At 34.9% G+C, this 21117-nt stretch overlaps 1 protein-coding gene across 2 annotated transcripts in view; it reads left to right on the top strand.

Moving 5' to 3' along the window:
- Positions 1-21117, top strand: part of LOC136033038 (protein FAM135A-like) — a 67339-nt gene that overhangs the window by 6637 nt on the left and 39585 nt on the right. Inside the window, exons 2-5 of one of the 2 annotated variants that reach the window (XM_065713599.1) lie at positions 5338-5445; positions 6696-6951; positions 13220-13464; positions 18101-18130. In XM_065713599.1, the coding sequence (XP_065569671.1) occupies positions 5369-5445; positions 6696-6951; positions 13220-13464; positions 18101-18130 (608 nt within the window). In that variant the 5' untranslated portion in view covers positions 5338-5368. The remainder of the gene's footprint in view (positions 1-5337; positions 5446-6695; positions 6952-13219; positions 13465-18100; positions 18131-21117) is intronic. The other variant, XM_065713601.1, reaches the window with a different exon arrangement.

Below are 21117 nucleotides of genomic sequence, written 5' to 3'. Positions count from 1 at the left end.
CCAACTTCATATTTATAACTCAACTAAAATGAATTATATTACAGATATTTTCTTTTTTTCTTATTACAACATTGAAAATGAAATGAAAGCTGCAGTGAAAACAGACCAAGATTTACCAATAGGCCCTGCAGCTGTTACTATTCCCAAATTCTGGTGATTTCCCCAAAACATAGCAGCAAAAACACTTGCTGGCGTGCTGGTGAAATAAAATCTTGAGCTGGTGAGTTTTCAACAATTAATGTTATTATATATCAAAAATTCAGTTTAATTTATTGGTTCTTACCAAACTGTTAATTTATTTTGGAATAGAAATTTTTTTTTGTAAATAGGACATTTTGAGAAACATGAAACTTTGGCAATCAAAACAAAAAGAAATTAATTTAAAAAAATCTTTCCTAAAAAGCAAAGTAAATCCCATGTTAAACTTAAGATCAGAAGAAATAGGAACCTAAAATAAATGCAACTCAAAACACCCTAAATTACTATCAAAGACTTCTACTACTACTACTACTAATAATAATAATAACTCACTGCAGTACTAAGCTGCGTGAGAACACCACAGCTATGCACCCTCCTCCACCAACCAATTCTATTCAAAGCCTCCCTCTTTACACCCTACCAGGAAGTTCCCATTTCCTTTGAATCTTTATTTATGACATGCTCCCACACCTGACAAGGACAACCTGCTTTCTATTTAGCCCTAGAAGTTTGACCAAAAAGGACAGTCTTTGGCAATCTGTCCTGACAGTCATTGAATATCTTAAATATTCAATTTAATTTGTTATCAAAGTAACAATACCAAAGTAAAGAAAGGATCACAGTTAACAAGGTATCAAATTAACAATAAGCATCTTGCATAACTTATAGCCCTTGCACAATAAATCTATGTTACCATGTAAATCACTAAATCCAAGTATCAAAGTAAACAAAGTAACAGTAACTAAGTTCCATAACTCAGAGCCAAAGAATTGGCAAAAAACTTTGGCAAAGGTTTTTTTAATTCATTTTCGTTTGTTTTCTGAGTGCCAAAAGTTTCAAGTTTTTAAAAAACTCCTTATTTCAAAATATTTTTTTTTCAACATCAAACTTTCATTAAAGTATCAAAACTAGCATTAAAGTAACAATATCAAAGTTAACAAGGTATCAAATTAACAATAAGCAACTTGCATAACTTACAGCCCTTGCACCATAAATCTAAGTTACCATGTAAATAACTAAATCCAAGTATCAAAGTAACAGTATAACTCAGAACCATTTCCCTGGGGCTGGGAGTGTCAGTCCTGGAACCATAGTTATTTGGCCTTTAAACTATATTGAACAAAATGACTATCTCCAAATTTTGACTGAATGCCCTTTGGGAAAGTGAGGTGTGAGCTAGTTGGCCATTGCTCACTTTTGACTCTTAAAAAAGAGCTAGAAGTCTCAATTTCCAATTGAATGAGCCCCTTCAAAGTTAATATGATTCGCTACAGAACACTATATACTAATAATGGACAATTACATAAGTTACAATCCTTGCCCTGGGGACTAGGGAAGATTTCTTGACCACTAATATATAGTAATTTGAATTTTGGACTATTTTGAACAAAATGGCTATATAAAAATTTTGATAAGATGTATTTGGAGAAAAAAGCACAGGGAAGAGGAGGGGGGGCTTGGTACCTTTTGATCACTTTTGATTCTTAAGAACTTACATAAGTTACAATTTTTTTCCCAGGTGCTATGGAGGATTTCTCAACCCCTTATTTATATTAATTTGAATATTGGACTATTTTGAACAAAATGACTATCTCAAAATTTTATCAGATTTATTTGGGGAAAAAGGCATGGGGAGGATTAGATACCCTCTGATCACTTTTGATGACTCTTAAAATGGTAACTAGAAATTTCAATTTACAATCAAACAAGCCATCTCTGAAGCTTATACAACCACCTCTTACATAAAACCTTATATGACATTGGGGCATAGCTTACAACACTAGCCCCCACTCAGCTCTGGGGGATGGGTCAATCCTGAAGTTTTTTTTTATCTTTAAACTATTTTGAAAAAATACCTATCTAAAATTTTTATTGGATGTATTTGGGGGAAAAGGCCTAGGACAGGGGGGGGGGGGGGCTAGTTGTCCTCTGATTACTTTTGACTCTGAAAAGGTGAATTCAAACTTTTAACTTTTAATCATTTGAGTCCCCTCCAAAGTTCATATGACCAATTTTTCCATAAAAACCATGTATGCCCTGCAGGATAAGTTGCAACCCTTCCCCTACCTCTGGGGGAGGGGGTATGTTGACAACGAAGTTTTTGCTATCTTATTGTTGAACTATTTCAAACAAACTGGCTATTTCAAATATCCTCCATTAATTTTTGACTCATAAAAAGGTAACTATAAATTTCAATTTATAATCAAATGAGCCAACTTCGAAGTTTATACAACCACCCCTTACATAAAAACTTTACCTCTTTTACACCTCTGGACATAACTTAAAATACTTGCCTCAAGCTCTGAGTGGTTGTGTTGACTCTTGAGTTTTTATTATCTGATGTTTGAACTATTTTTAAAGTTGGCTATCTCAAATTTGTATTGGATTGATTAGGGGGAAAAGGGTTAGGGTGGCAGGGGGAGGGGGCTAGTTGTGCTTTGATCTCTTTTGACCCTTAAAAAGTGTTCTAGACCTTTCAATTTCTAATCAAATGAGCAACCTACAAAGTTTATATGACTAGCCATTACATAAAAACCTTTATGTTTCCAGGGCATAACTTAAAACACTTACCCCAGGCTCTTGGGACTCTGTCCACCCTGGAGTTGATGTTACCTGATGTTTGAACTATTTTAAAAATGGCTCTCTCAAGATTTTTTCAGATGGGTTTGGGGAAAAGGGGCTGGGGGGAGGGCTAGTTGTCCTTGGATCTCTTTTGACTCTTAAAGACTGAACTAGAACCTTCAACTTCCAATGGAATGAGCTCTTTCCATAATTCATACAAGTATCCTTTCCATAGGAACCATATATACTCCCAGAGCAAAACTTACAATGCCTGCCCCTGGACCCTGGGGGGCTGCATTGACACCAGTGTTTTTCCTATGTGACCTTTGAACTATTTTTAACAAAATCGCTGTCTCAAAATGTTTGTTGGATGAGTTTAGGGAAAAAGGGCATAGAGGGGCTAGTTGCCCTTGTTTCTCTTTTGACTCAAAAAATTAACTAGAACTTCGATTTTCATTCAAACGAGCCCTCTCTGAAGTTCATACAAGCATCCCTTCCGTAAGAACCATATATGCCCTCAGGGCATAACTTATGCCCACCCCCTGAACTCTGGAGAGTTGTATTGACACCAGAGCTTTTCTTATCTGACCTTTGAACTATTTTTAACAAAATAGCCATCACACAAATCTTATTGGATGGTTTTGGTGAAAAGGGGCATGGGTAGGGGGGGGCTATTTGCCAATACATCTCTTTTGACTCTTAAAAAGTGCACCAAAACTTTCAATTTCCAATCAAATGAGCCCTCTCTGAAGTTTATGCAAGCATCCCTTCCATAGGAACTGGCATTTTAGAAATGCCAGCTGAAGATCCCTCTTTTGTAATTGAAGATCCCTCATTAGTTGTAAATATAATTTGCTCTTTACTAGGTTGCATCTTTTTCTGGAACCATGGAAAGAGAGTTGAGAGGATTGCAACTTCTCTCAGCTAAGATAAAAATCATTTTCACTAAAAATTAAGGACCAGTGAAAATCAGAGGCAACACTACAGTGTGGCCTACACTAAAGGCCATATGCCTTCAATGTTTTATTATTATTATTTTTCCTGGAGATACTTAATATGGAATGGGTGGTTGTATAAACTTTAGAAGAGGATCATTTGATTGGAAGTTGGATGTTGTAGTGCCCTTTTTAGTAGTCAAACGTGATTTAATGGCAACTAACCCTTCCCCCTATGCCCTTTTTCACCAAATCCATCTGATCAAAATTTTTAGATAGCCATTTTGTTCAAAATATTTCAAAGATCAGATAAAAAATTCAGGGTCAACATAATCCCCCAGAGCCCAGGGTTAAGTGTTATAAGTTATGCCCTGGGTTCATACATGGTATTTATAAAAAGAGTGGTTGCATAAAATTTGAAGGGAGCTTATTTGATTGGAAATTAAAAGGTTTAGTTCTCTTTTTAAGAGTCAAAAGTGACCTGATGGCAGCTTGATCCCCTCCACCATGGCCTCTTTTTCCCAAATGCATCTGATTGAAATTTCAAAATATCCATTTTGTTAAGAATAGTGCAAAAATCAAATAACAAAACCTCCAGGGTTGACACAACTCCCAAGAGCCTGGAGGCAAGTGTTGTAAGTTATGCAATGGGAGCATACAATATTTTTATGGAAGGGGTGGTTGTATAAAGTTTGGAGAAGGCTCATTTGATTGGAAATTTAACATTCTATTTTTCTTTTTAAAAGTCAAAACTGATTAGAGAGCAACTGCCACGCCCCATTCCCTCTTTCCCTCAAATGTCAATTCAAGATGGCCAATCAAAATGTCAAGATAGCACTTTTGTTCAAAATGGTCCGAATCAAAATTTTGTTCAAAATGGTCCGAATCAAAATGTTGTTCAAAAAAAGATCAGATAAAAACTTCAAGGTCAACACAAACCCCCAGAGCCCAGTGCAAGTATTGCAAGCTATGCCCCAGGGGCATACAAGGTTTTTATGAAGGGGTGGCTGTATAAACTTTGGAGGAGGTTCATTTTATTGGAAATTGAAAGTTCTAGTTTCTTTTTTAAGAGTAATAAGTGATCAGAAGACAGAAGATCAGAAGTCCATTAAAATTTTTGAGATAGCCATTTAGTTCAAATTAGTTCAAAGATTGTGCAACAAAACTCCAGGATTGACACCCCCCCCCATTCCACAGCCTGGGGGCAAGTATTGTAAGTTATGCCTTGGGGACATATAAGGTTTTCATGGAAGAGGTGGTCTTATGAACTTAGGAGGAGGCTCATTTGATTGGAAATTAATTTTTTTTTCTTTTATAAGAGTCAAATGTAATCAGAGGGCATGCAGTCCCCCATGTCATTTCTCCAAATGAATCCAATCGAAATTTTGAGATAGTTATTTTGTCCAAAATTGTCCAAAGATTCATATAACAATGTCTCCAGACTTGACACAACCCTGCAGACTGGGGATATAGGTTTTAAGTTGTAACCTAGGGACATGCTGAATTTGTCTAAGCATTAGTGAGCTGTCTTCACTTAAACCACATGCTCATAATGCTAAAACTTAACATATTTTAAGTGTCTTTCTGTGTTCATTTAAGTCTTACTGATTTTGTGGTTTGAAGCTTTAATTTTATTTTGTAGTTGACACAGTTTGGCCAGTTCATACCAAAGTATGGGAGATCTTCAAGCTTCTGTAGAGTTTTTTGTTGAACTTGGAAAATTCTATAATGTGGACTTATTCCAAAGAGGGTGAGTTTTATTAATGTTTGCTTTTTCTAGTTTCAAGTCAAACATAAGCTACTATTTTACAAGTTTTTTTTATCTTGTAATATTGTAATATGGATGGTCTCCTAGAAAAATCATCCTCATTGGGATAAATTAATGTATAAACTTGGAATTAAGCTTCATGCCATTGTTTTCTTCAGCAGAGTCACTAAAGAATTAAAAAGTGATGTGTTGTATGAATCATTAATATTGTTATTCCTTGCTAGTTTATATAGAATATTTTTCTATAGAAGCTTTCAAGAGTGCTCATTTGATCAGAAGTTGAATGTTCTAGCACTCTTTTAAAGTTGAAAGTAATTGGAGAAGACTCCCCTTTTCATGCCCTTTTTACCCCCAAGCACCCCTAGTCCTAGTCTTAATTTTGAGACAGCTATTTTACTCAGGATAATTGAAAGGTCAAGAAATCATAATTCAGGGGCAATATTCCTCACACCCCAATATGTACAAGTGGTCTGTTCTTCACATATGGGTTTTGATTGAAAAGTTGGGCCTGTTGTACTTTTTTAAACCAAAATCATGACAAGAATTTATATCTGGTTGGATAAGGGATAAAATGGGATTCACTATCCCTCCCACCCTCCATCACCAAATTTTTAGTAGAAAGGTGGGCATGTTGTATCGTGCTTAAACCAGAATATTCAAAAGATTCTCCATCTTGATGCCAAAACAGGCAAAATCTTGAATTAATGTAAAAACGAGTGAAGGTCTGACTTAGTCCAAAACAAGCTAGGTGTTAGAACGGTTGAAAATGAGCCAAGTCTAACCTTTGAAATTTTGGTGACAGGGTGCAAAGATGAGGCCAGTCTTTACTGGGTGCAAAAAATTACGCAGTCATACCTTCAGCCTTCAATTTTATTTGGAAAACAACTTGTTTTTTATTTTTAATTTCTTTTCAAAGCTAATTTATGAATTATGCATGCAATGAAACTTTAATATAACAAGATGAAAATTAATAAAACTTAACAGGAAAGATTTATTGTTGGTCAGGATTATAAGGTTACTTGGAGGCAGTATCAAGGTATATGCAGTATCTCATGGGGCTAAATCTCTTTTTCTATTGAACGTTAAGACATAGTAAAGGCTAGTGTTAGTCAATATAACTTTCATTAATGGTAGTATGTGTACTAACTTCTTGACATGAAAAGCAAATGAGTTTGATACCCGCGTTGTTCAGGTCCATTGGCTTTGTTTATTCACCCCTTGTCTTATTTTAGCATTTATCAAATTAGATCAACGATTCGAACTTCGGCAAAAACACTATCCAGATGTGAAGTTACACTTAAAAACCGTCCAATTACAACGCAGGTCACGAACAAAAGAGCCAATGCAATCAATTCAATACTTTACCCTGCTGTTGTAACTTCTGGCTATCTAATATCAAAGACGTTTCAGATACTGTACAAATCTGAAGATGTATATCTCAATGACTTGGCTGTCTTTAAGCTTAATATACTTGTGGATAGCTCCAAGGTATTTTTTTTCATTTTAGCCTCATTATTATCCTTTTATTTTAAGGTACTGTAGTTGGCCTGCAACTTTTAAACAATCCATTTGAAACTTTTAAGATGAAAGAGGGCTAAAATAAGAGGTTACAAAGAACAAAAGGATAACTATTTGGAGGATAAGAAAAATGTTTATGGATCATATCATATACTATTTTTTGGTTTTCATGAATGATGTTTGTTTTTTTAATTGAATTTGTAAATTTACTATCTGCCAAGTTCTGAATGCTATTGTTTTAATATTGATCCATATACTAAAGCATAGTCTTACAAAACCTATATTGCAGTTTGAATTTCTGTCTATATCCATCAAGGTATAATAATACTGAAGAGCTTGGTACAAGGATGAAAATGTACACATCAAAATATGCAAGTTCATTGATCCAAATTTAAAACTGCTGCTTTGGATCCTTAATAAGTGTAACTATTTCTTCTTAAAATTTTTAAATTTATGGAAGAAAAACTTTACAAACTATATTGTGACAGATGGAAATCTATATCTATTGGAACACTGCGCAAAAGCAAGAAAAAATATCCTAAAAAACAGTTTTTGGTCAGTCAATTAGGATTCTGGCTTAATAAGAAAACAAGTGATGCTCATAGTACTATCCTCAATTTTACAGAACCAATGATAAAATAATCTTAAAGCTAAGTTTAGGTATGTTTGAGCAAACCACAGCCTATAGTAACCAAAAGTTGAGAACTGCATTAAAAAAAAATATCTTGTGAGGAAAATTTTTAATTTGAAGGTGATGATAAGTAAAAAAGACTGCTTTGCTACTCTAGATAAATCATGAGGCCAAATTGCGTTATTACAGAATAAGTTTTCTAAAAATAAAGTACAACAGTGAGGAAGTGAGTAGTGAGAAACATTTTTAATTTTAAGGTTATGATAAGTAAAGAGAGACTACTTTGGTACTCCAGAAAAGTCATGAGGCCAAATTGTGTTATTCAGAATAATTTTTTCTGAAAAACGAAATATAACAAATGGCAAAATAGATAAATAAGAAGTATTGGACTCTGTAGTTGCTCCAAGACAAAATTTTCTTCAATTTAGGCTTATAGTTCGAATGCTTTAGAAGGCTTTTTATATGTACATAATAGTCTGTTTTCGGTTTACCATTATCAGTCTCCAAAGATCTTACATTTTCTGAACAAAAAACTATTTTGAAAGGAAATCTAAGGACTCTGACCTTCCTATTCTAGCAGCCCTGGTATCAGCAGAAACAAGTTATCTGCCTTGTACTTAAAAACTAACTATATTGCAATACAAGGGCTATGTCGTTTTATCAAAATTAAAAGCTGCAATCTCATTATTAACAGGCCTCAAACCATTGACTCTTAACCTGCATGCTCTCTCCAAACTGATTGTTAATTATGAAGAAAAATGATTAAATGTCAGCAAAATGTCAATCTTAGAATGCAACAAAGCTACAGAAGCTTTAATTGAGATTTTTTCTCATACAGAATCGTTGGAAGGCCCCTTACCAATTGAGATATCCTGTTCTCTTCTACTATCCAATTCAATGGACAAGAAGGAAAAAACATTACTTCGATTTCATAGCAGAACCTGAAGAGAATGTCTACCCCATATTGGGAGTTGATGCTAAAACGTTCAGTTAGCAAGCTTAATTGTACCATATGCCTTGCAGCTATGGCATACCTCCACAAAGAACCAATTGCTGGTTTTGGGCTGTATACTAATATATCCACAAATGAAACTAATTTTTTTGAATCAATTTAGTGCCAAATAAGTGTTTGATGACCAAATAGATTAAAATTCAAGCCAACAAGAAAAAGGTTAAAGTTAATTGGGTGCCTAATTAAAGAACAAGAGAGAAGAACGCGTTGACAGTAATAATTCAGGTTTTGTGGAGGGCTATATTTTCGGCTTTAGCAATGCTGATGCTGGTAATGATGACGATAATGCAGACCGTCGACGATTTCAATAACGTCGATAATGATGAAACTTAGAATAATAGTGATGTCTATGTTAGTAGTGACCTTTGGTTCTCAATAGACCTGAATGTCACATAACGGAGTGACCTCTCAGTTCCTTTCTCCCTGAAAATTAAAGCTCTATGACCACAAAATTGGCCTTGTTAAAATTTGAACTAAGAGTAATACCAACTTCAGATTTGTAATTATTAACCTCGGGTGCGTTTCCTTACCGGTGTTTGTGAAAAGAAAACAATGAAATATATACCAAATATGTTTTGATTTTGGGGTAATACCAGCTTCAGGTTTGTAATTAACAACCTCTGCTGCACTTCATTGCCATTGTTTTCAAGAAAAGCATGAACTATATGCCAAATATGTTCCAATTTTGGACTTCTAAACTGTAAGGCTTTTGGTTGATTTGAAGCGAAGGATCTCCGAAGTTCTTAAATATCTAGTTTGACGGAAATGAAACGTTATTTTGAAATAAAGAATTAATATTTTGTATCAACTTTAAATTTCAGAGTTTATGTCAGATTCAGAAATTGGGAGAAAACTTTATTTTTAAATGAATACTTACCGCGTTTTGACCAGAGTCGTGTAATAATTTTCAATCTGTATAACTTGAAGGCTCTGGTCCATGAACCCTCTTTCACACACCACCCGCCTAAATAATTTCTGAGACCACACTGGCTAATCATGAGAAAACATAAAATCGTGAAGAAGAAAGAAAACGAGGACAATGACAGCCAGTGAAAAAATAAAACAAAACTATGCAAATATTTCGGTCAAGACCTCCGCTTGACCGTCCTCAGTGCAGTATAAAACTAATAAAATATAAAAAACCAAACATTAAAACAAAACACAAATCTAAAATAAGACAACTGCTTGACCGTCCTCAGTGCAGAATAAAACTCATAAAATATAAAAAACCAAACCTTAAAACAAAACACAAATCTAAAATAAGACAACCCTTTCAATGATGAAAGGGTAACTGGAAAAAAAATATAAGACTAAATGACATTTTGCAATTTCATCTCACGTAAAGCACTCTTAAAAGCTAATCACTTTCCAGATAGGGTATTATCAGAGATTGTATTTGATTGAAAAATATTATTTTGTGAACGGATTTAAAAGCGATCGGAATTAATACGACAGAACAGTGAAAATTTTCTTATTACCCTCCAACGAAACGATATCTGTTGGGGTTTGTGGAGTTGATGCATTCTTTTCTGCCTTTTTTCGTCTTTTGTCTATGATGGCTTCAACTAATTTATGGGGTACCCATTGTAAAATAAAATGTCCCTAATATAGTTCAATTCTGAGACTATATGAGGCGCTGGGCATATTTTATTATGCGGTCTACCAAAGATACAACTACTCCTTTTTTTATGCAGTGAGAGTGGTTGGAGGTAAAATGCAAATACCTATCGTAGGTTTTCTATAAACAGAAAATTCAAGGCTAAGAGACTTACTGAAAATTAAGATGTCTAGAAAGGGAAATTTTTGGTTATCTTCTAGTTCTAAGGTGAGCTAGCTGAAGGTTAGAGTCTAGAGTGTTTAGATTAGTTTAGAAGGAGTTAATTGACTCATGTCCATGATCCTGCACAGAAATAACATCATCCACAGACCGACCCCAGAACTGGTGTTTCAGAGAAAAAGTTTTCAAAGCAGAGTTTTCAATAGATTCCACATAAAAAGTTGCTAAAAACGGTGAAAGGCTCGTACCCATTGGTAGACCTATAATTTGGGTTAAAAATTGGTTAATGTATCAGAAATATTAGGAAGAACTATTGCAAAGACGGACGACATGCATCAAAGTTTCTATATATAGTGTTTTGTAGTCAATTTGTTCAATATTATCTTCTAATTTCCTTTGAACAGCAAGTTCACATTTTTTGATATTATAAGATGTAATCATGGAAATGGCATTGAAAGTTACCAAAATCGTATCTTTTTTATTTCAAAGACTTTTAATTTTTCAACAAGCTGAACTGAATCTTTAATGTACGAAATTTGCGTTTGCATAAGTCGACGAAAAATTGGGGACAACAATTTTCTCGATCTGGCAGCCGGAGAGCTAAAAAAAGCCGCAATTGGGCGTAGAGGAACTCCATCTTTGTAGTTGAAAAAAAAAGCACATTCACCTAAAGGTTGCCCTCAATAGAGACACCAGAGAAACTTTTCCAAGTCCCATTTATGATGAAATTATTAATTCCGATCGCTTTTAAATCCGTTCACAAAATAATATTTTTCAATCAAATACAATCTCTGATAATACCCTATCTGGAAAGTGATTAGCTTTCAAGAGTGCTTTACGTAAGATGAAATTAAGAAATGCCATTTAGGCTTATATTTTTATCCAGTTACCGTTTCACCGTTCCTCTGAAAGGGTTATCTTACTTTAGTTTTATGTTTTGTTTTAAGGTTTAGTTTTTTATATTTTACTCAGTTTTATTCTACACTGAGGATGGTCAAGCGGAGGTCTTGACCGACATATTTGCATAATTTTTCACTGGTTGTTACTGTCCTCGTTTTCTCTCTCCTTGGCGAGTTTATGTTTTGTCATCCGTCTAAATTCGTGAATATAGGCATTTTCCACCTATATCGACAAATAACAATTCAGGGAAAATCTAGTGAATTGTCGTTAATAGTTAAATGTTAATCATTGAGCATATTCCATCGACAAATGACTTATGTGGTTTGAAACACTAAGAGTATATTTCAAAAATTATATTTGATTTAAGCCCAACTTGGCATTTACATTAACCTGACCCAGGTTGACATTGTAAAATGCTAACTTGGCATTTTACAAAAAGTGCTTGATTTTCACCAAAGCTAGTATTTTAATATTCTTGAGGTAGTTGATTTCAAACCTTTGGTTTGTGTTACACCTTATTAAAATCTAAGCCAAGCAAGGATTTTCAATATTCCTGACAGAAGGGCACCAAGTGGGATCCTTTGGACCATAAGGATCATAAGGAGCGATGCGGCTCAATAGTAACCGTAACTCTAAAAAACAGAGTGTCGATAACAATAGATACATCAACAGAATCGAATTTTGGTGCTTATTCGAGAAATAGGGAAATTCATCAAATTTATTGATACCCATGGTAAGTCACGAGCCTGACAAAATATACCTAACTGTTGAAAAAGGGGTAAAACATCCCCCAGAAATAACACTATCAGATTCAGCATACCAGAGAGCCCTACCGTAGAAGTTTCAAGCTCCCATGTAAATAAAAATGTGGTATTTGTATTTTTTGTTCAGAAGAATGATCACAGACGTGTTTATTACTATTTTTTTTCTAGGGGTGACCATATTGAACCAGTGATCGTAGAAGATCGGGAGAGGGCTTATTCGATTGGAAATCAAAAGTTCTAGTGTTCTTTTTAAGTGACCAAAAATATTGGAGGGTAGCTAGCATCTCTCATACGCTCATATTTTCCCCAAAATCACCCGATCAAAATTTTGAGATAGCAATTTTTTCAGCACAGTCGAAAAACCCAATAACTATGTCTTTGAGAATGACTCGACCCCCACAGTCACCGGGGGAAGGGCTGCAAGCTATGTGCTTTGCCCATTGTTTATGTATAATATTAATTATGGGGAAGTATACAGACGTTTTCAGGTTGAATTTTTTAAGTAGAGGGTTGGCGGGGTTACGTGGGAGGATCTTTTCATGGGGAAAGGGAATTTCCCATGGAGGGGGAGCCGGATTTCCCAGTATTAACAAAAACGACCATAAAAAAAATTCAACTGAAAGTAAAGAGCAACATTAAAACTTAAAACGAACAGAAATTCGTCCCCCTCGTGAATACCTCGCTCTTTACGCTAAAGTTTAGCTACAGTTTTTTTTCGTATTTTCAAAGCAGCTCTTTATTGTAATTAAACGGCCTTTGTGATTCAGGAGTCATTCTTAAAGGATTGGGACAAAATCCGAACTTGAGCGTAAAGAGCGAGGTATTGGCGAGGTTCGATCCCCCTCATATGCTTAATAATTTCTGTTCGTTATAAGTTTTGTCGTTGCTCCTTGCTTTCAGTTGAAAAAAAATTGTTTTTTTTTTAAGATTTAGTTATTTAACATTCTTGAACGTATTAACGTGTTTTATATTTTTGTTAGTAAGTTTTTTTAGAACTATATCAATTTTCTGCATTGAATATCAATTGATTGTCAAGGCATCACTGTGTTGAATGGAATAAATAGCTGTTCATACTCATCAAACTTCAAGAGGAATGCAAAGTATTTTCTTTTTCTTTCTTTTATTTGGTTCATTCTACTTTGTTTTTATTGTAGGTGGAAGAAAGTATCGCCAAAGCTGAGTTTACCTTAGTATTGGAGCTGTGGTTTACGGATCAAGGTTACGATATCCATGACTCTCAAGCTATAATTTGTGTATCTCAAAGAGCTCTTCAGATTCATTTTTCTCCAAGCAAAGGACTTTACTACCACCTTCCTGTACTTTTTGATTGTTTTCACCTTGGTGCTGTGACCGTATCAGGCTTTGGCGCAATTACTACGATCCACCAACCTTCTATAAAGTAAGTGTCAGGAATTTTGGTGAGGCCAAAAACACAGATTATCTACAATTGAGGCTCGTATGTTTTATAAGGGACGTTTTTTTTCATTCGATTTTAGTCAAAACAATATTTTGATTTTTTTTTTTGCACTTTTGTTCTGTTGTTTTTTTTTTGGGTTGTAGTTGGCATCCGAAACCATGTATGTAATAAAAACGACTTCTGTAAAAAAAAAAATTAAATATTAATATCTTCTTGTTCTCATACATGAAGTTTATAAGAATTTATTGACCTCACACAATGAAAGACAGAGCATTTGCAAATATAGTCCCATTTCTGAATTCTACCTGCTGGTAGAATATAACTAAAGTGCTTACTGAGACTGTCAAGGTAGCTACAAAATGGATTTTAACGCTTGCAAATTACGATTATTATTGTAGTATAGACATAAAAACACCTTCAGCAGTTCTGTCCCTGCATTATGTTCTGTATTACAATTTTTCCTTGCTTTAATGCTGCAGATATAAGCCTAAGCCTACGGTGTAAATTTTGAAAAGAGACCCCATGAAGAGTCAAAATGCACTACATTATTGAAAGTTGTATGTTGTGTTCAATATACGACGACTCCAATTGGAAACCCAGCCATACTACTTTCTTTGTTCCATTTTAATCCTTGTCTTATGTACATCATTATGTACATCATTATGTACATCTCAACTCGTTTTTAGCAGTTTTTGAGATTTTTCAACGAAATGCAGAACCATTAGTAGGAAGGTCAACGGCATGAAAATTAATAGGATGATTTCCCTAGGAAGTCTTATTTTTTATGTGATAAGAACTTGCTGGATTACTATCTATTGTTAATCTTAAGCTTTTTCCGAAGAAGAACCTTGTCAAAGGAAAATAAAGAGTTTTATTAAAAGACAAAAGAGCAGAATTAAATAGGATTAAATTATGATAGGATTAAAAATAGGATTAAATAGGATAAATAGAATTAAATAGGACTGAATAGGATGATTTCATTGTGAAGTATTATTTTATTGTGATAAGAACGTGCTGGATTACTATCTATGGTTAATTTTAAGAAAGCTTTTTCTGAAGAAGAACGTTTTCAAAGGAAAATAAAGAGCTGTATTAAAACATAAATGAGCAGAAGTAATATCATATAATGTTTCAAATTTAAAAGGAAGACAAATTACTATCAAAGAATATATACATCCTAAAAAGAATAGAAACAAAGCTTCCAGGATATTGCGAATACATTGTTATGATTACCTGGCAACGCATAGTACCTTTTGGTTTCTCTTGACATTTATCTGTGTAGGGGCAAAGTATCTTATAGTGCAAAAGTGTTAAAGTAAAAAAAACACATTTTCAACCTTACACTCTTCTGACCATCGACATTTTTAATGTGTTTGTTAGTGTTTTAGGCTCGAGTTCGAGGGCCCCTCTTTTGACCTACGAGTCATACAGATTGCATATCTGTACTTGACTCTTAATTCAACTAACTACTACTACCACTAACAACTCACTGCAGCCCCTAGCCACCTGAGGCCAACACAGCTACGCCCGTTACTCCTCCTTCCCAATCTATTAAGCCTCCCTCTTTGCACTCTCCCAGGAAGTTTCCATTTCTTTTAAATCTTTCTTTATGACATCCTCTCACTCCAGACGAGGACGACCTACTTTCCGTGTGTTCTAGATGGTTGGCCGAAAAGGACAATCTTCGGCAATCTGTCAACCTTATCTGCAGAACGCGCCCTTGCCATCTCAACCTTTTTTTCATTATAGCTGTAGAAGGCTGGATTGAATAGCATTTTTCATACAGCCTATTGTTTGAAATACAGTTAGTCGGCCGGTTACCCAAAACAATCCTTAGGCAGTTTCTCTGGAAAACATCTTTCAAGTATTCATACACTTTTCGGAGCGCCCATGCTTCAAAGTCATATTTGACCACTGTCATCACTGTAGCTTCCAATATTCCAATCTTGGTTTGCAGACCCCTATTTTCTTATTCTTCCAAACTTTTTTTTAACTGTGAAAAAAAAAATCTGGAGCCTTGGCTATTCTACTTTTAACATCTTCAGTGCTTCCACCGTATTCACTAATAATAGCCTACTACCAAGGTTAAGTGAAGGTGCCCACCTGGTCAATCTTTTCGTTACCCAACGTCCGCTTTTCATCTTCACTTATTCATAGCCTTAGTGACTTAGTCTTCTTAACATTAATTTTCAAACCTAATTTAGTACCCTGAACTCGCAAAATCTCTAAAAGTTCATTCATTTTGCTCAACAAAATATATACACAACATGCCATGATTTAGATGTCTAGTGTCAAATTTCTATTTTGAAAGATTTGAAATCTTCAAATACTTGATTTGGTGGAAACTAAAAGCCATTTGCCATGTATGTAATTAGTGTTTTCTGGTTTTGACTTTTCTATGTCAGTATTATCCTCAGATTTGTACTCAGCTTGCGTAAATCTTCAGTACCAATTTTGATGAAATCAAGCGCAATTTTTGAAATGTATGCTTAATGTGTATTGATCATTCACACTGGATATTAAGAGTTTTAAGTCCTCTGTCTTTAAGTTATCGCTATTTCGTTGGCTATTAAGTCTCTTTTGAGAAGTTACCATTCGTATGGTTTTAGGCTTTTTTTTCAGTATTTTCTGCCTTCCGTCAGTTTTGTTAAAATTTTGAAATTCTAATTTCATTCAGAATTGGATCCCATTGGTATCTTGGGGAATACAGGATGTTTGCAGGAGGGTGATTTTATTCACTCTGATTTTCAGCCCACGAAAAAGGCTCTGGAAATCGAATGAGCCATGCTCCTAATTTCAATGACCATCCGTTCTACATGATGCGACTTGGGAGAAACTGTGTTAGAAGGCGTTAATTACTTTCTATACAAAGTCTTGGAGTCTCTTCGTTTCTACAATTACTCTTTGATTTTGTTAGGGTCTATTAATACAAAATTAGATGAGCATGAACATGGTTTTTTTTTTCTCTTTTAGTCTTAGTGTTGACCCATTTTGAATTTTTCTGATGATATTGTTCAGTACTTCCACTTGAAGACTTGATAAAGCACTTTGCGTTTCTAAGCACTACCTGAATTGTATTGAGTGTTATTAACCAAAATCCTTGTTTATCGCTACCTTACGTGAAAATGTTGGCCCTAGGTGGTAAATCAGTCCCCACGGGGAATTACTTAGATGGCTGAATGAATGAGTTCAGAGATGGCTAAATGAGTTCAAATCATTTTGATATTAGATATTCGTCTTTTTGCTACCAAAACGAATGGCCTAGGCTTGAATGTCAAATTTCCTTTTATATTTCAAAGATGCTTATACCTATACTCTTTTTAGGATTGAAAGTAAGATCCTAGGGTAGAAGGATTGGTCACTCACCATTCTTTTAATGTCAATGCATAACATGAGACAAATTCGACGTTCAGATATTACTTTTCACTTTAACGTTTATATATTACTTTTCAGTTTGGCGTTCAAATATTACTTTTCAGATAGTCCAGCTGTCCAGGGCACTATTCATTGAATGGAAAAGACCATTTCGACTCCTAATGGGGACGATAGTCATTAGAATATAAAGGTTCCCTGAGAAAAACACCTTGAAAGAAAAATAAATTCCGAAAAAAAAACATCTCTTGAAGTATTATGTAACAACGGTATGTGTGCCATCATTATGTAACACCCACGTGTAGGATTGCATCACATCTCACGTGTGCGCTGTCATTACATAACACTCACATATGACCCGCCCATTCATTACGCAACCCCATGTGTAAGATCGAGTCACATCCCACGTGTGCAGCATCATTACGTACACCCCACATTTGCGCCATCATCAAGTAATACCCACGTGTGCACCTTCATCCACATGTGTGCCCTCAGTTACAAGCAGGAATTTCCCCACGGGGCCCTCGTCTAGCATGTCACGTGTGAGTATTTCATCCTTAACATAAGTAAACATTCCCTTTTGAGAAATCACGAAGAATAACGCCTTGAAGAAAAGATATCTTAAAAAAACGAAAAAGAAATGTCTTAAGAAAAAAGAAAGAAAAAAGTAGCAGAAGAAAAGATTAGCACCTATGGGCCGGTTTAAATCCAAAAAGGGGATAACTACTCTGAAGTCCAGGTTCTAACCAGGATTGTGGTATGGGGGAAGGTGACTCTTAAATTGAACTTTTATTAAAGACGAGATTGGTCCACATAGTCTTTGCAGCCTATCAGTTACGGAAGTAGGGGAGGTAGGAAGTTGAGATCAACTTCCTGGGACCTCATTTGGGCCAATCCTTTTCTCTGCAAGTTTTGTAATGTTCTTTTGAAACATCAATCCTATTGGTTTTTGTTTTGTTTTTGTTTTCCTTGTAAAAACGCTATCATTTTGAAAGAAAAGTTTTTAGTTTGGATTTTATTTTTAAGAGGAATTTCCTTACGTAATCCAAGGCTTTCCGTTCTCGACCCTATTTAATCTGGGAGAGCCAGGGTTATGATTGAATGTTTGGAATATGCATGATTCTAATTCTAACATCGTGATTTTTGGATAGCCATTTATCATCATCAATAGTCTCTAAATTTATTTTTCAGTGTCCCATTGCACTCTTAACATTTAATACGTTCGTTTTTTTTTTTTTGCTGCAAGGAAAGGGATCCTTAGCGTTGTACAAAGCTGGTAAGTCAACTGTAAATCTCCTTCCTACTCTTGTTTTTTCTTTGTATTCTTAGGAAAAGAATAATAATAAATGGGTTTTAAAATCTTCTGTGTGCCAAAATACAGTTAACAGGAATTTAACAAAAAAATTTTGATATATGTTTTGACAAGCTTTGCACAGAAGACGGATGTAGGTAAACCTGATTTCAAGGCACTTAAGAGAATAGTGAAGTTATGTCTTTTTTTATTATGTAGCTTGTTTCAAACAGTTTGTGGCTGCAACTGTAAGTAAAAACAACATATTTTGTAGAAAACTTTAAAAGTGGAATTTTTATCCTAACAATTGTACCAACATCATCTCCTTTTCACGATGACTCCAAATTTGTAATGGAGTGATTTTTTGTGTTATATATAACATATATCTTTAATGTCTGTAAATATTTGAACCATACAATGGAAATTATACAAGGGAAAAAGAGACTTACTTTATTTAAAATCCAGTCCAAAATGTAAATGTTTTTATTTATATATCTTGCTAAGATCACTGTTAAAGTATAATTACCTGTTCTTTCAGTTGAACCTACAAGGTCAGTTGACCTACAAGGCGGCTAATTAATTAATTAAACAGTCGCTGCATATAAGCTTTATACAAATAGGATATCGACTACAGTGCAAAATTAATTTATGTCCGAAAGTTTATAAATTGTAATGATGTGACTGATTTTCACTTACCTTTGTCCCACTGTCAAGTTTTAAATCTTGCACTTATTGGCAGGCAGTTAGCCCTGAGCTGCATCCATAATGATGAATATCTAGCTTTCAAATTCAGTTCAAGGTAGAACTCTTTCCCATAAACCACCTTAGTATCCTTATAAGACTTTAATGTTTCTGATTTTTTTTTTATTTCCTCACTGATTTTTGGATCATTTGATTCTAGTACTCTTTTAATCGAATTGTTCCAATTTGTATTTATATCTATTCGTCCTCTACCTTCATTTCAAACAAAAGAAAACAATGCTTTGTCTAAAATATATTTTATTTTCAGTGGCCATGATCTTTTTTTCCCCTACGAGAGTAAATTGTAATAAGCTGCTTTAAAGCAATCTGTCACTCGGCAACTGGACGACTCTCAACCAAAATTTAATCATTGAGACTAGTCTAATTTTTAGTGGCCATATACCAGGATCGCCATTTAAAAACTGGGAATGAGTTGTTCTATGCAGCCCAAACAATCTCTTAAAGCACCCTAATTTAATACTCTCTAGCTGAGCTACTTTCTCATGTCCCCAAATCTCTGCTCTGTAAATAATGTAGAATGGGCATTATTCTCGATAAAAAGACCCTTTTATATAACGACAAATTTTTTTATTCTCATTACATTATTCCAGAAAATTGTAAACATTTCTGCTCTTCTCCGGTTTAACATTTCCTTTATATGTGAATTCCATCTCACATTACTTTGAAAAATATATCTAACATACTTGATTATCCACAACTTATATCTCCTCCCCCTTAAATTTAGATTTACTTTCATACTTATCATTTCTCTTGTTAAATATAACCACTTTTGATTTCTGAACACTTACCTGATGGCACTTCATCTTTAGATAATCATCTGTTAAATCCAGTAGCTTCTGTAAATCATGTGCCGAATTCGCCACTAGAGAAGTGTCATCTGGAAACAACAACACTGAGAAGTTTTTATTACTTAATCTCATTGTTGGACCCCATTTTTTGCTAAAAATTCAACAATGTCATTAATAAAAAGACCAAAAAGTAGAGATGACAAGGAGCTTTTCTGCTTTACTCCTTTCTTAACTTTAGAAAGCCTCGCAAGACCCAACCCACGTACTCTTACTATTGCACTAGTTTCAAAATACATATTTACAACCAAATGAAAGAAACAAGAAGGTGACCCCACATCATGTAGGCTTTTCTTAAACAGAACTCTATTAACATTATCAAACGCTTTTAAGTCCAAAAATGCAACATATAACTTATTTTTTCCTGATCCATACTTTTCAATTAATCCACTTAAAATAAACACTATCCGTAGTACTATAGCCTTCTCTAAAACCTGCTTATTCTTCTTTCATAAATCCAATATATATCCCGAAAAATCCGAGCTGGAGTGTCGGCAGGCAGCCGACAAAAGATGTCCGAACCAGCGAGGTGTCCGCTTGGCAGCCTGGTATGACAAGGATGACTGGGAAGTCATACTTTGCAGGCGGTCATTGCTGGCAAAGTCCATTCATCGGATTCCTTAAATTCTAGACTGAGATGTCTCGAGATAGCGCTGGACAGCTGGAGTTGTAGGCCAAGTCTTAGTTCCGTACACCATGATTGAACAGACTGAGGCTCCAAGGATTTTGGTTGCTCAATTAATCATTGACTTCTTCAGGACATGGCTCAGCCTACCTAAGACGGTAGAGGCCTTTGCCTCGGGATCAAGAAATTCGTGGTTAATGCAGCCGTCCAATGATATAAAAGAACCAAGGCTAGTGAAATGGCCAACCACTTCAATTTGGCTACCGACGACCGAGTAGTTTGGTTTTTCCGGGCCAAGCTTCGGCTGTAGTACCATGACTTGTCTTCATCCACTTAACGGCTAGTCCGTTCCTGGAAGCTCCTTCCTTAAGCTTGTTCAGAGCCGTGAGTAGCTGTGACTTAGAGTTGGCGACTAGTGCTATATCATTGTTTTAAGCAACAAAACTTTAATTCAAGTGTTTTGAAAGGCAACCGGTGAACAAAATACCCACAATTACCACCTGGCTATACTTTTGCACGCTTAAATGCTTTCGGTTAAAGACTGATTATATTTTAGGGTAAAGAATGGAGAATTGAGGGGGGACCATTCCTCCTCATCTACAAAATAATTGCTGTTCATTTTTAGGAGTAACCTCGCTCTTTAATTTCATTTGAAAAACTTGGATTTCTTGCCATGACTAGAATACCCATAACAACAATAGGCAGCTCGATTTTTAGTTTGTTAGATTTTAGTATATTAT

The sequence above is a fragment of the Artemia franciscana genome, chromosome 11, assembly GCF_032884065.1.
Source record: "Artemia franciscana chromosome 11, ASM3288406v1, whole genome shotgun sequence".
In the NCBI taxonomy this organism is placed as follows: domain Eukaryota; kingdom Metazoa; phylum Arthropoda; class Branchiopoda; order Anostraca; family Artemiidae; genus Artemia; species Artemia franciscana.
The sequence above is the reverse complement of the archived record's forward strand: the minus strand, read 5'-3'. Positions and strand labels throughout refer to the sequence as shown.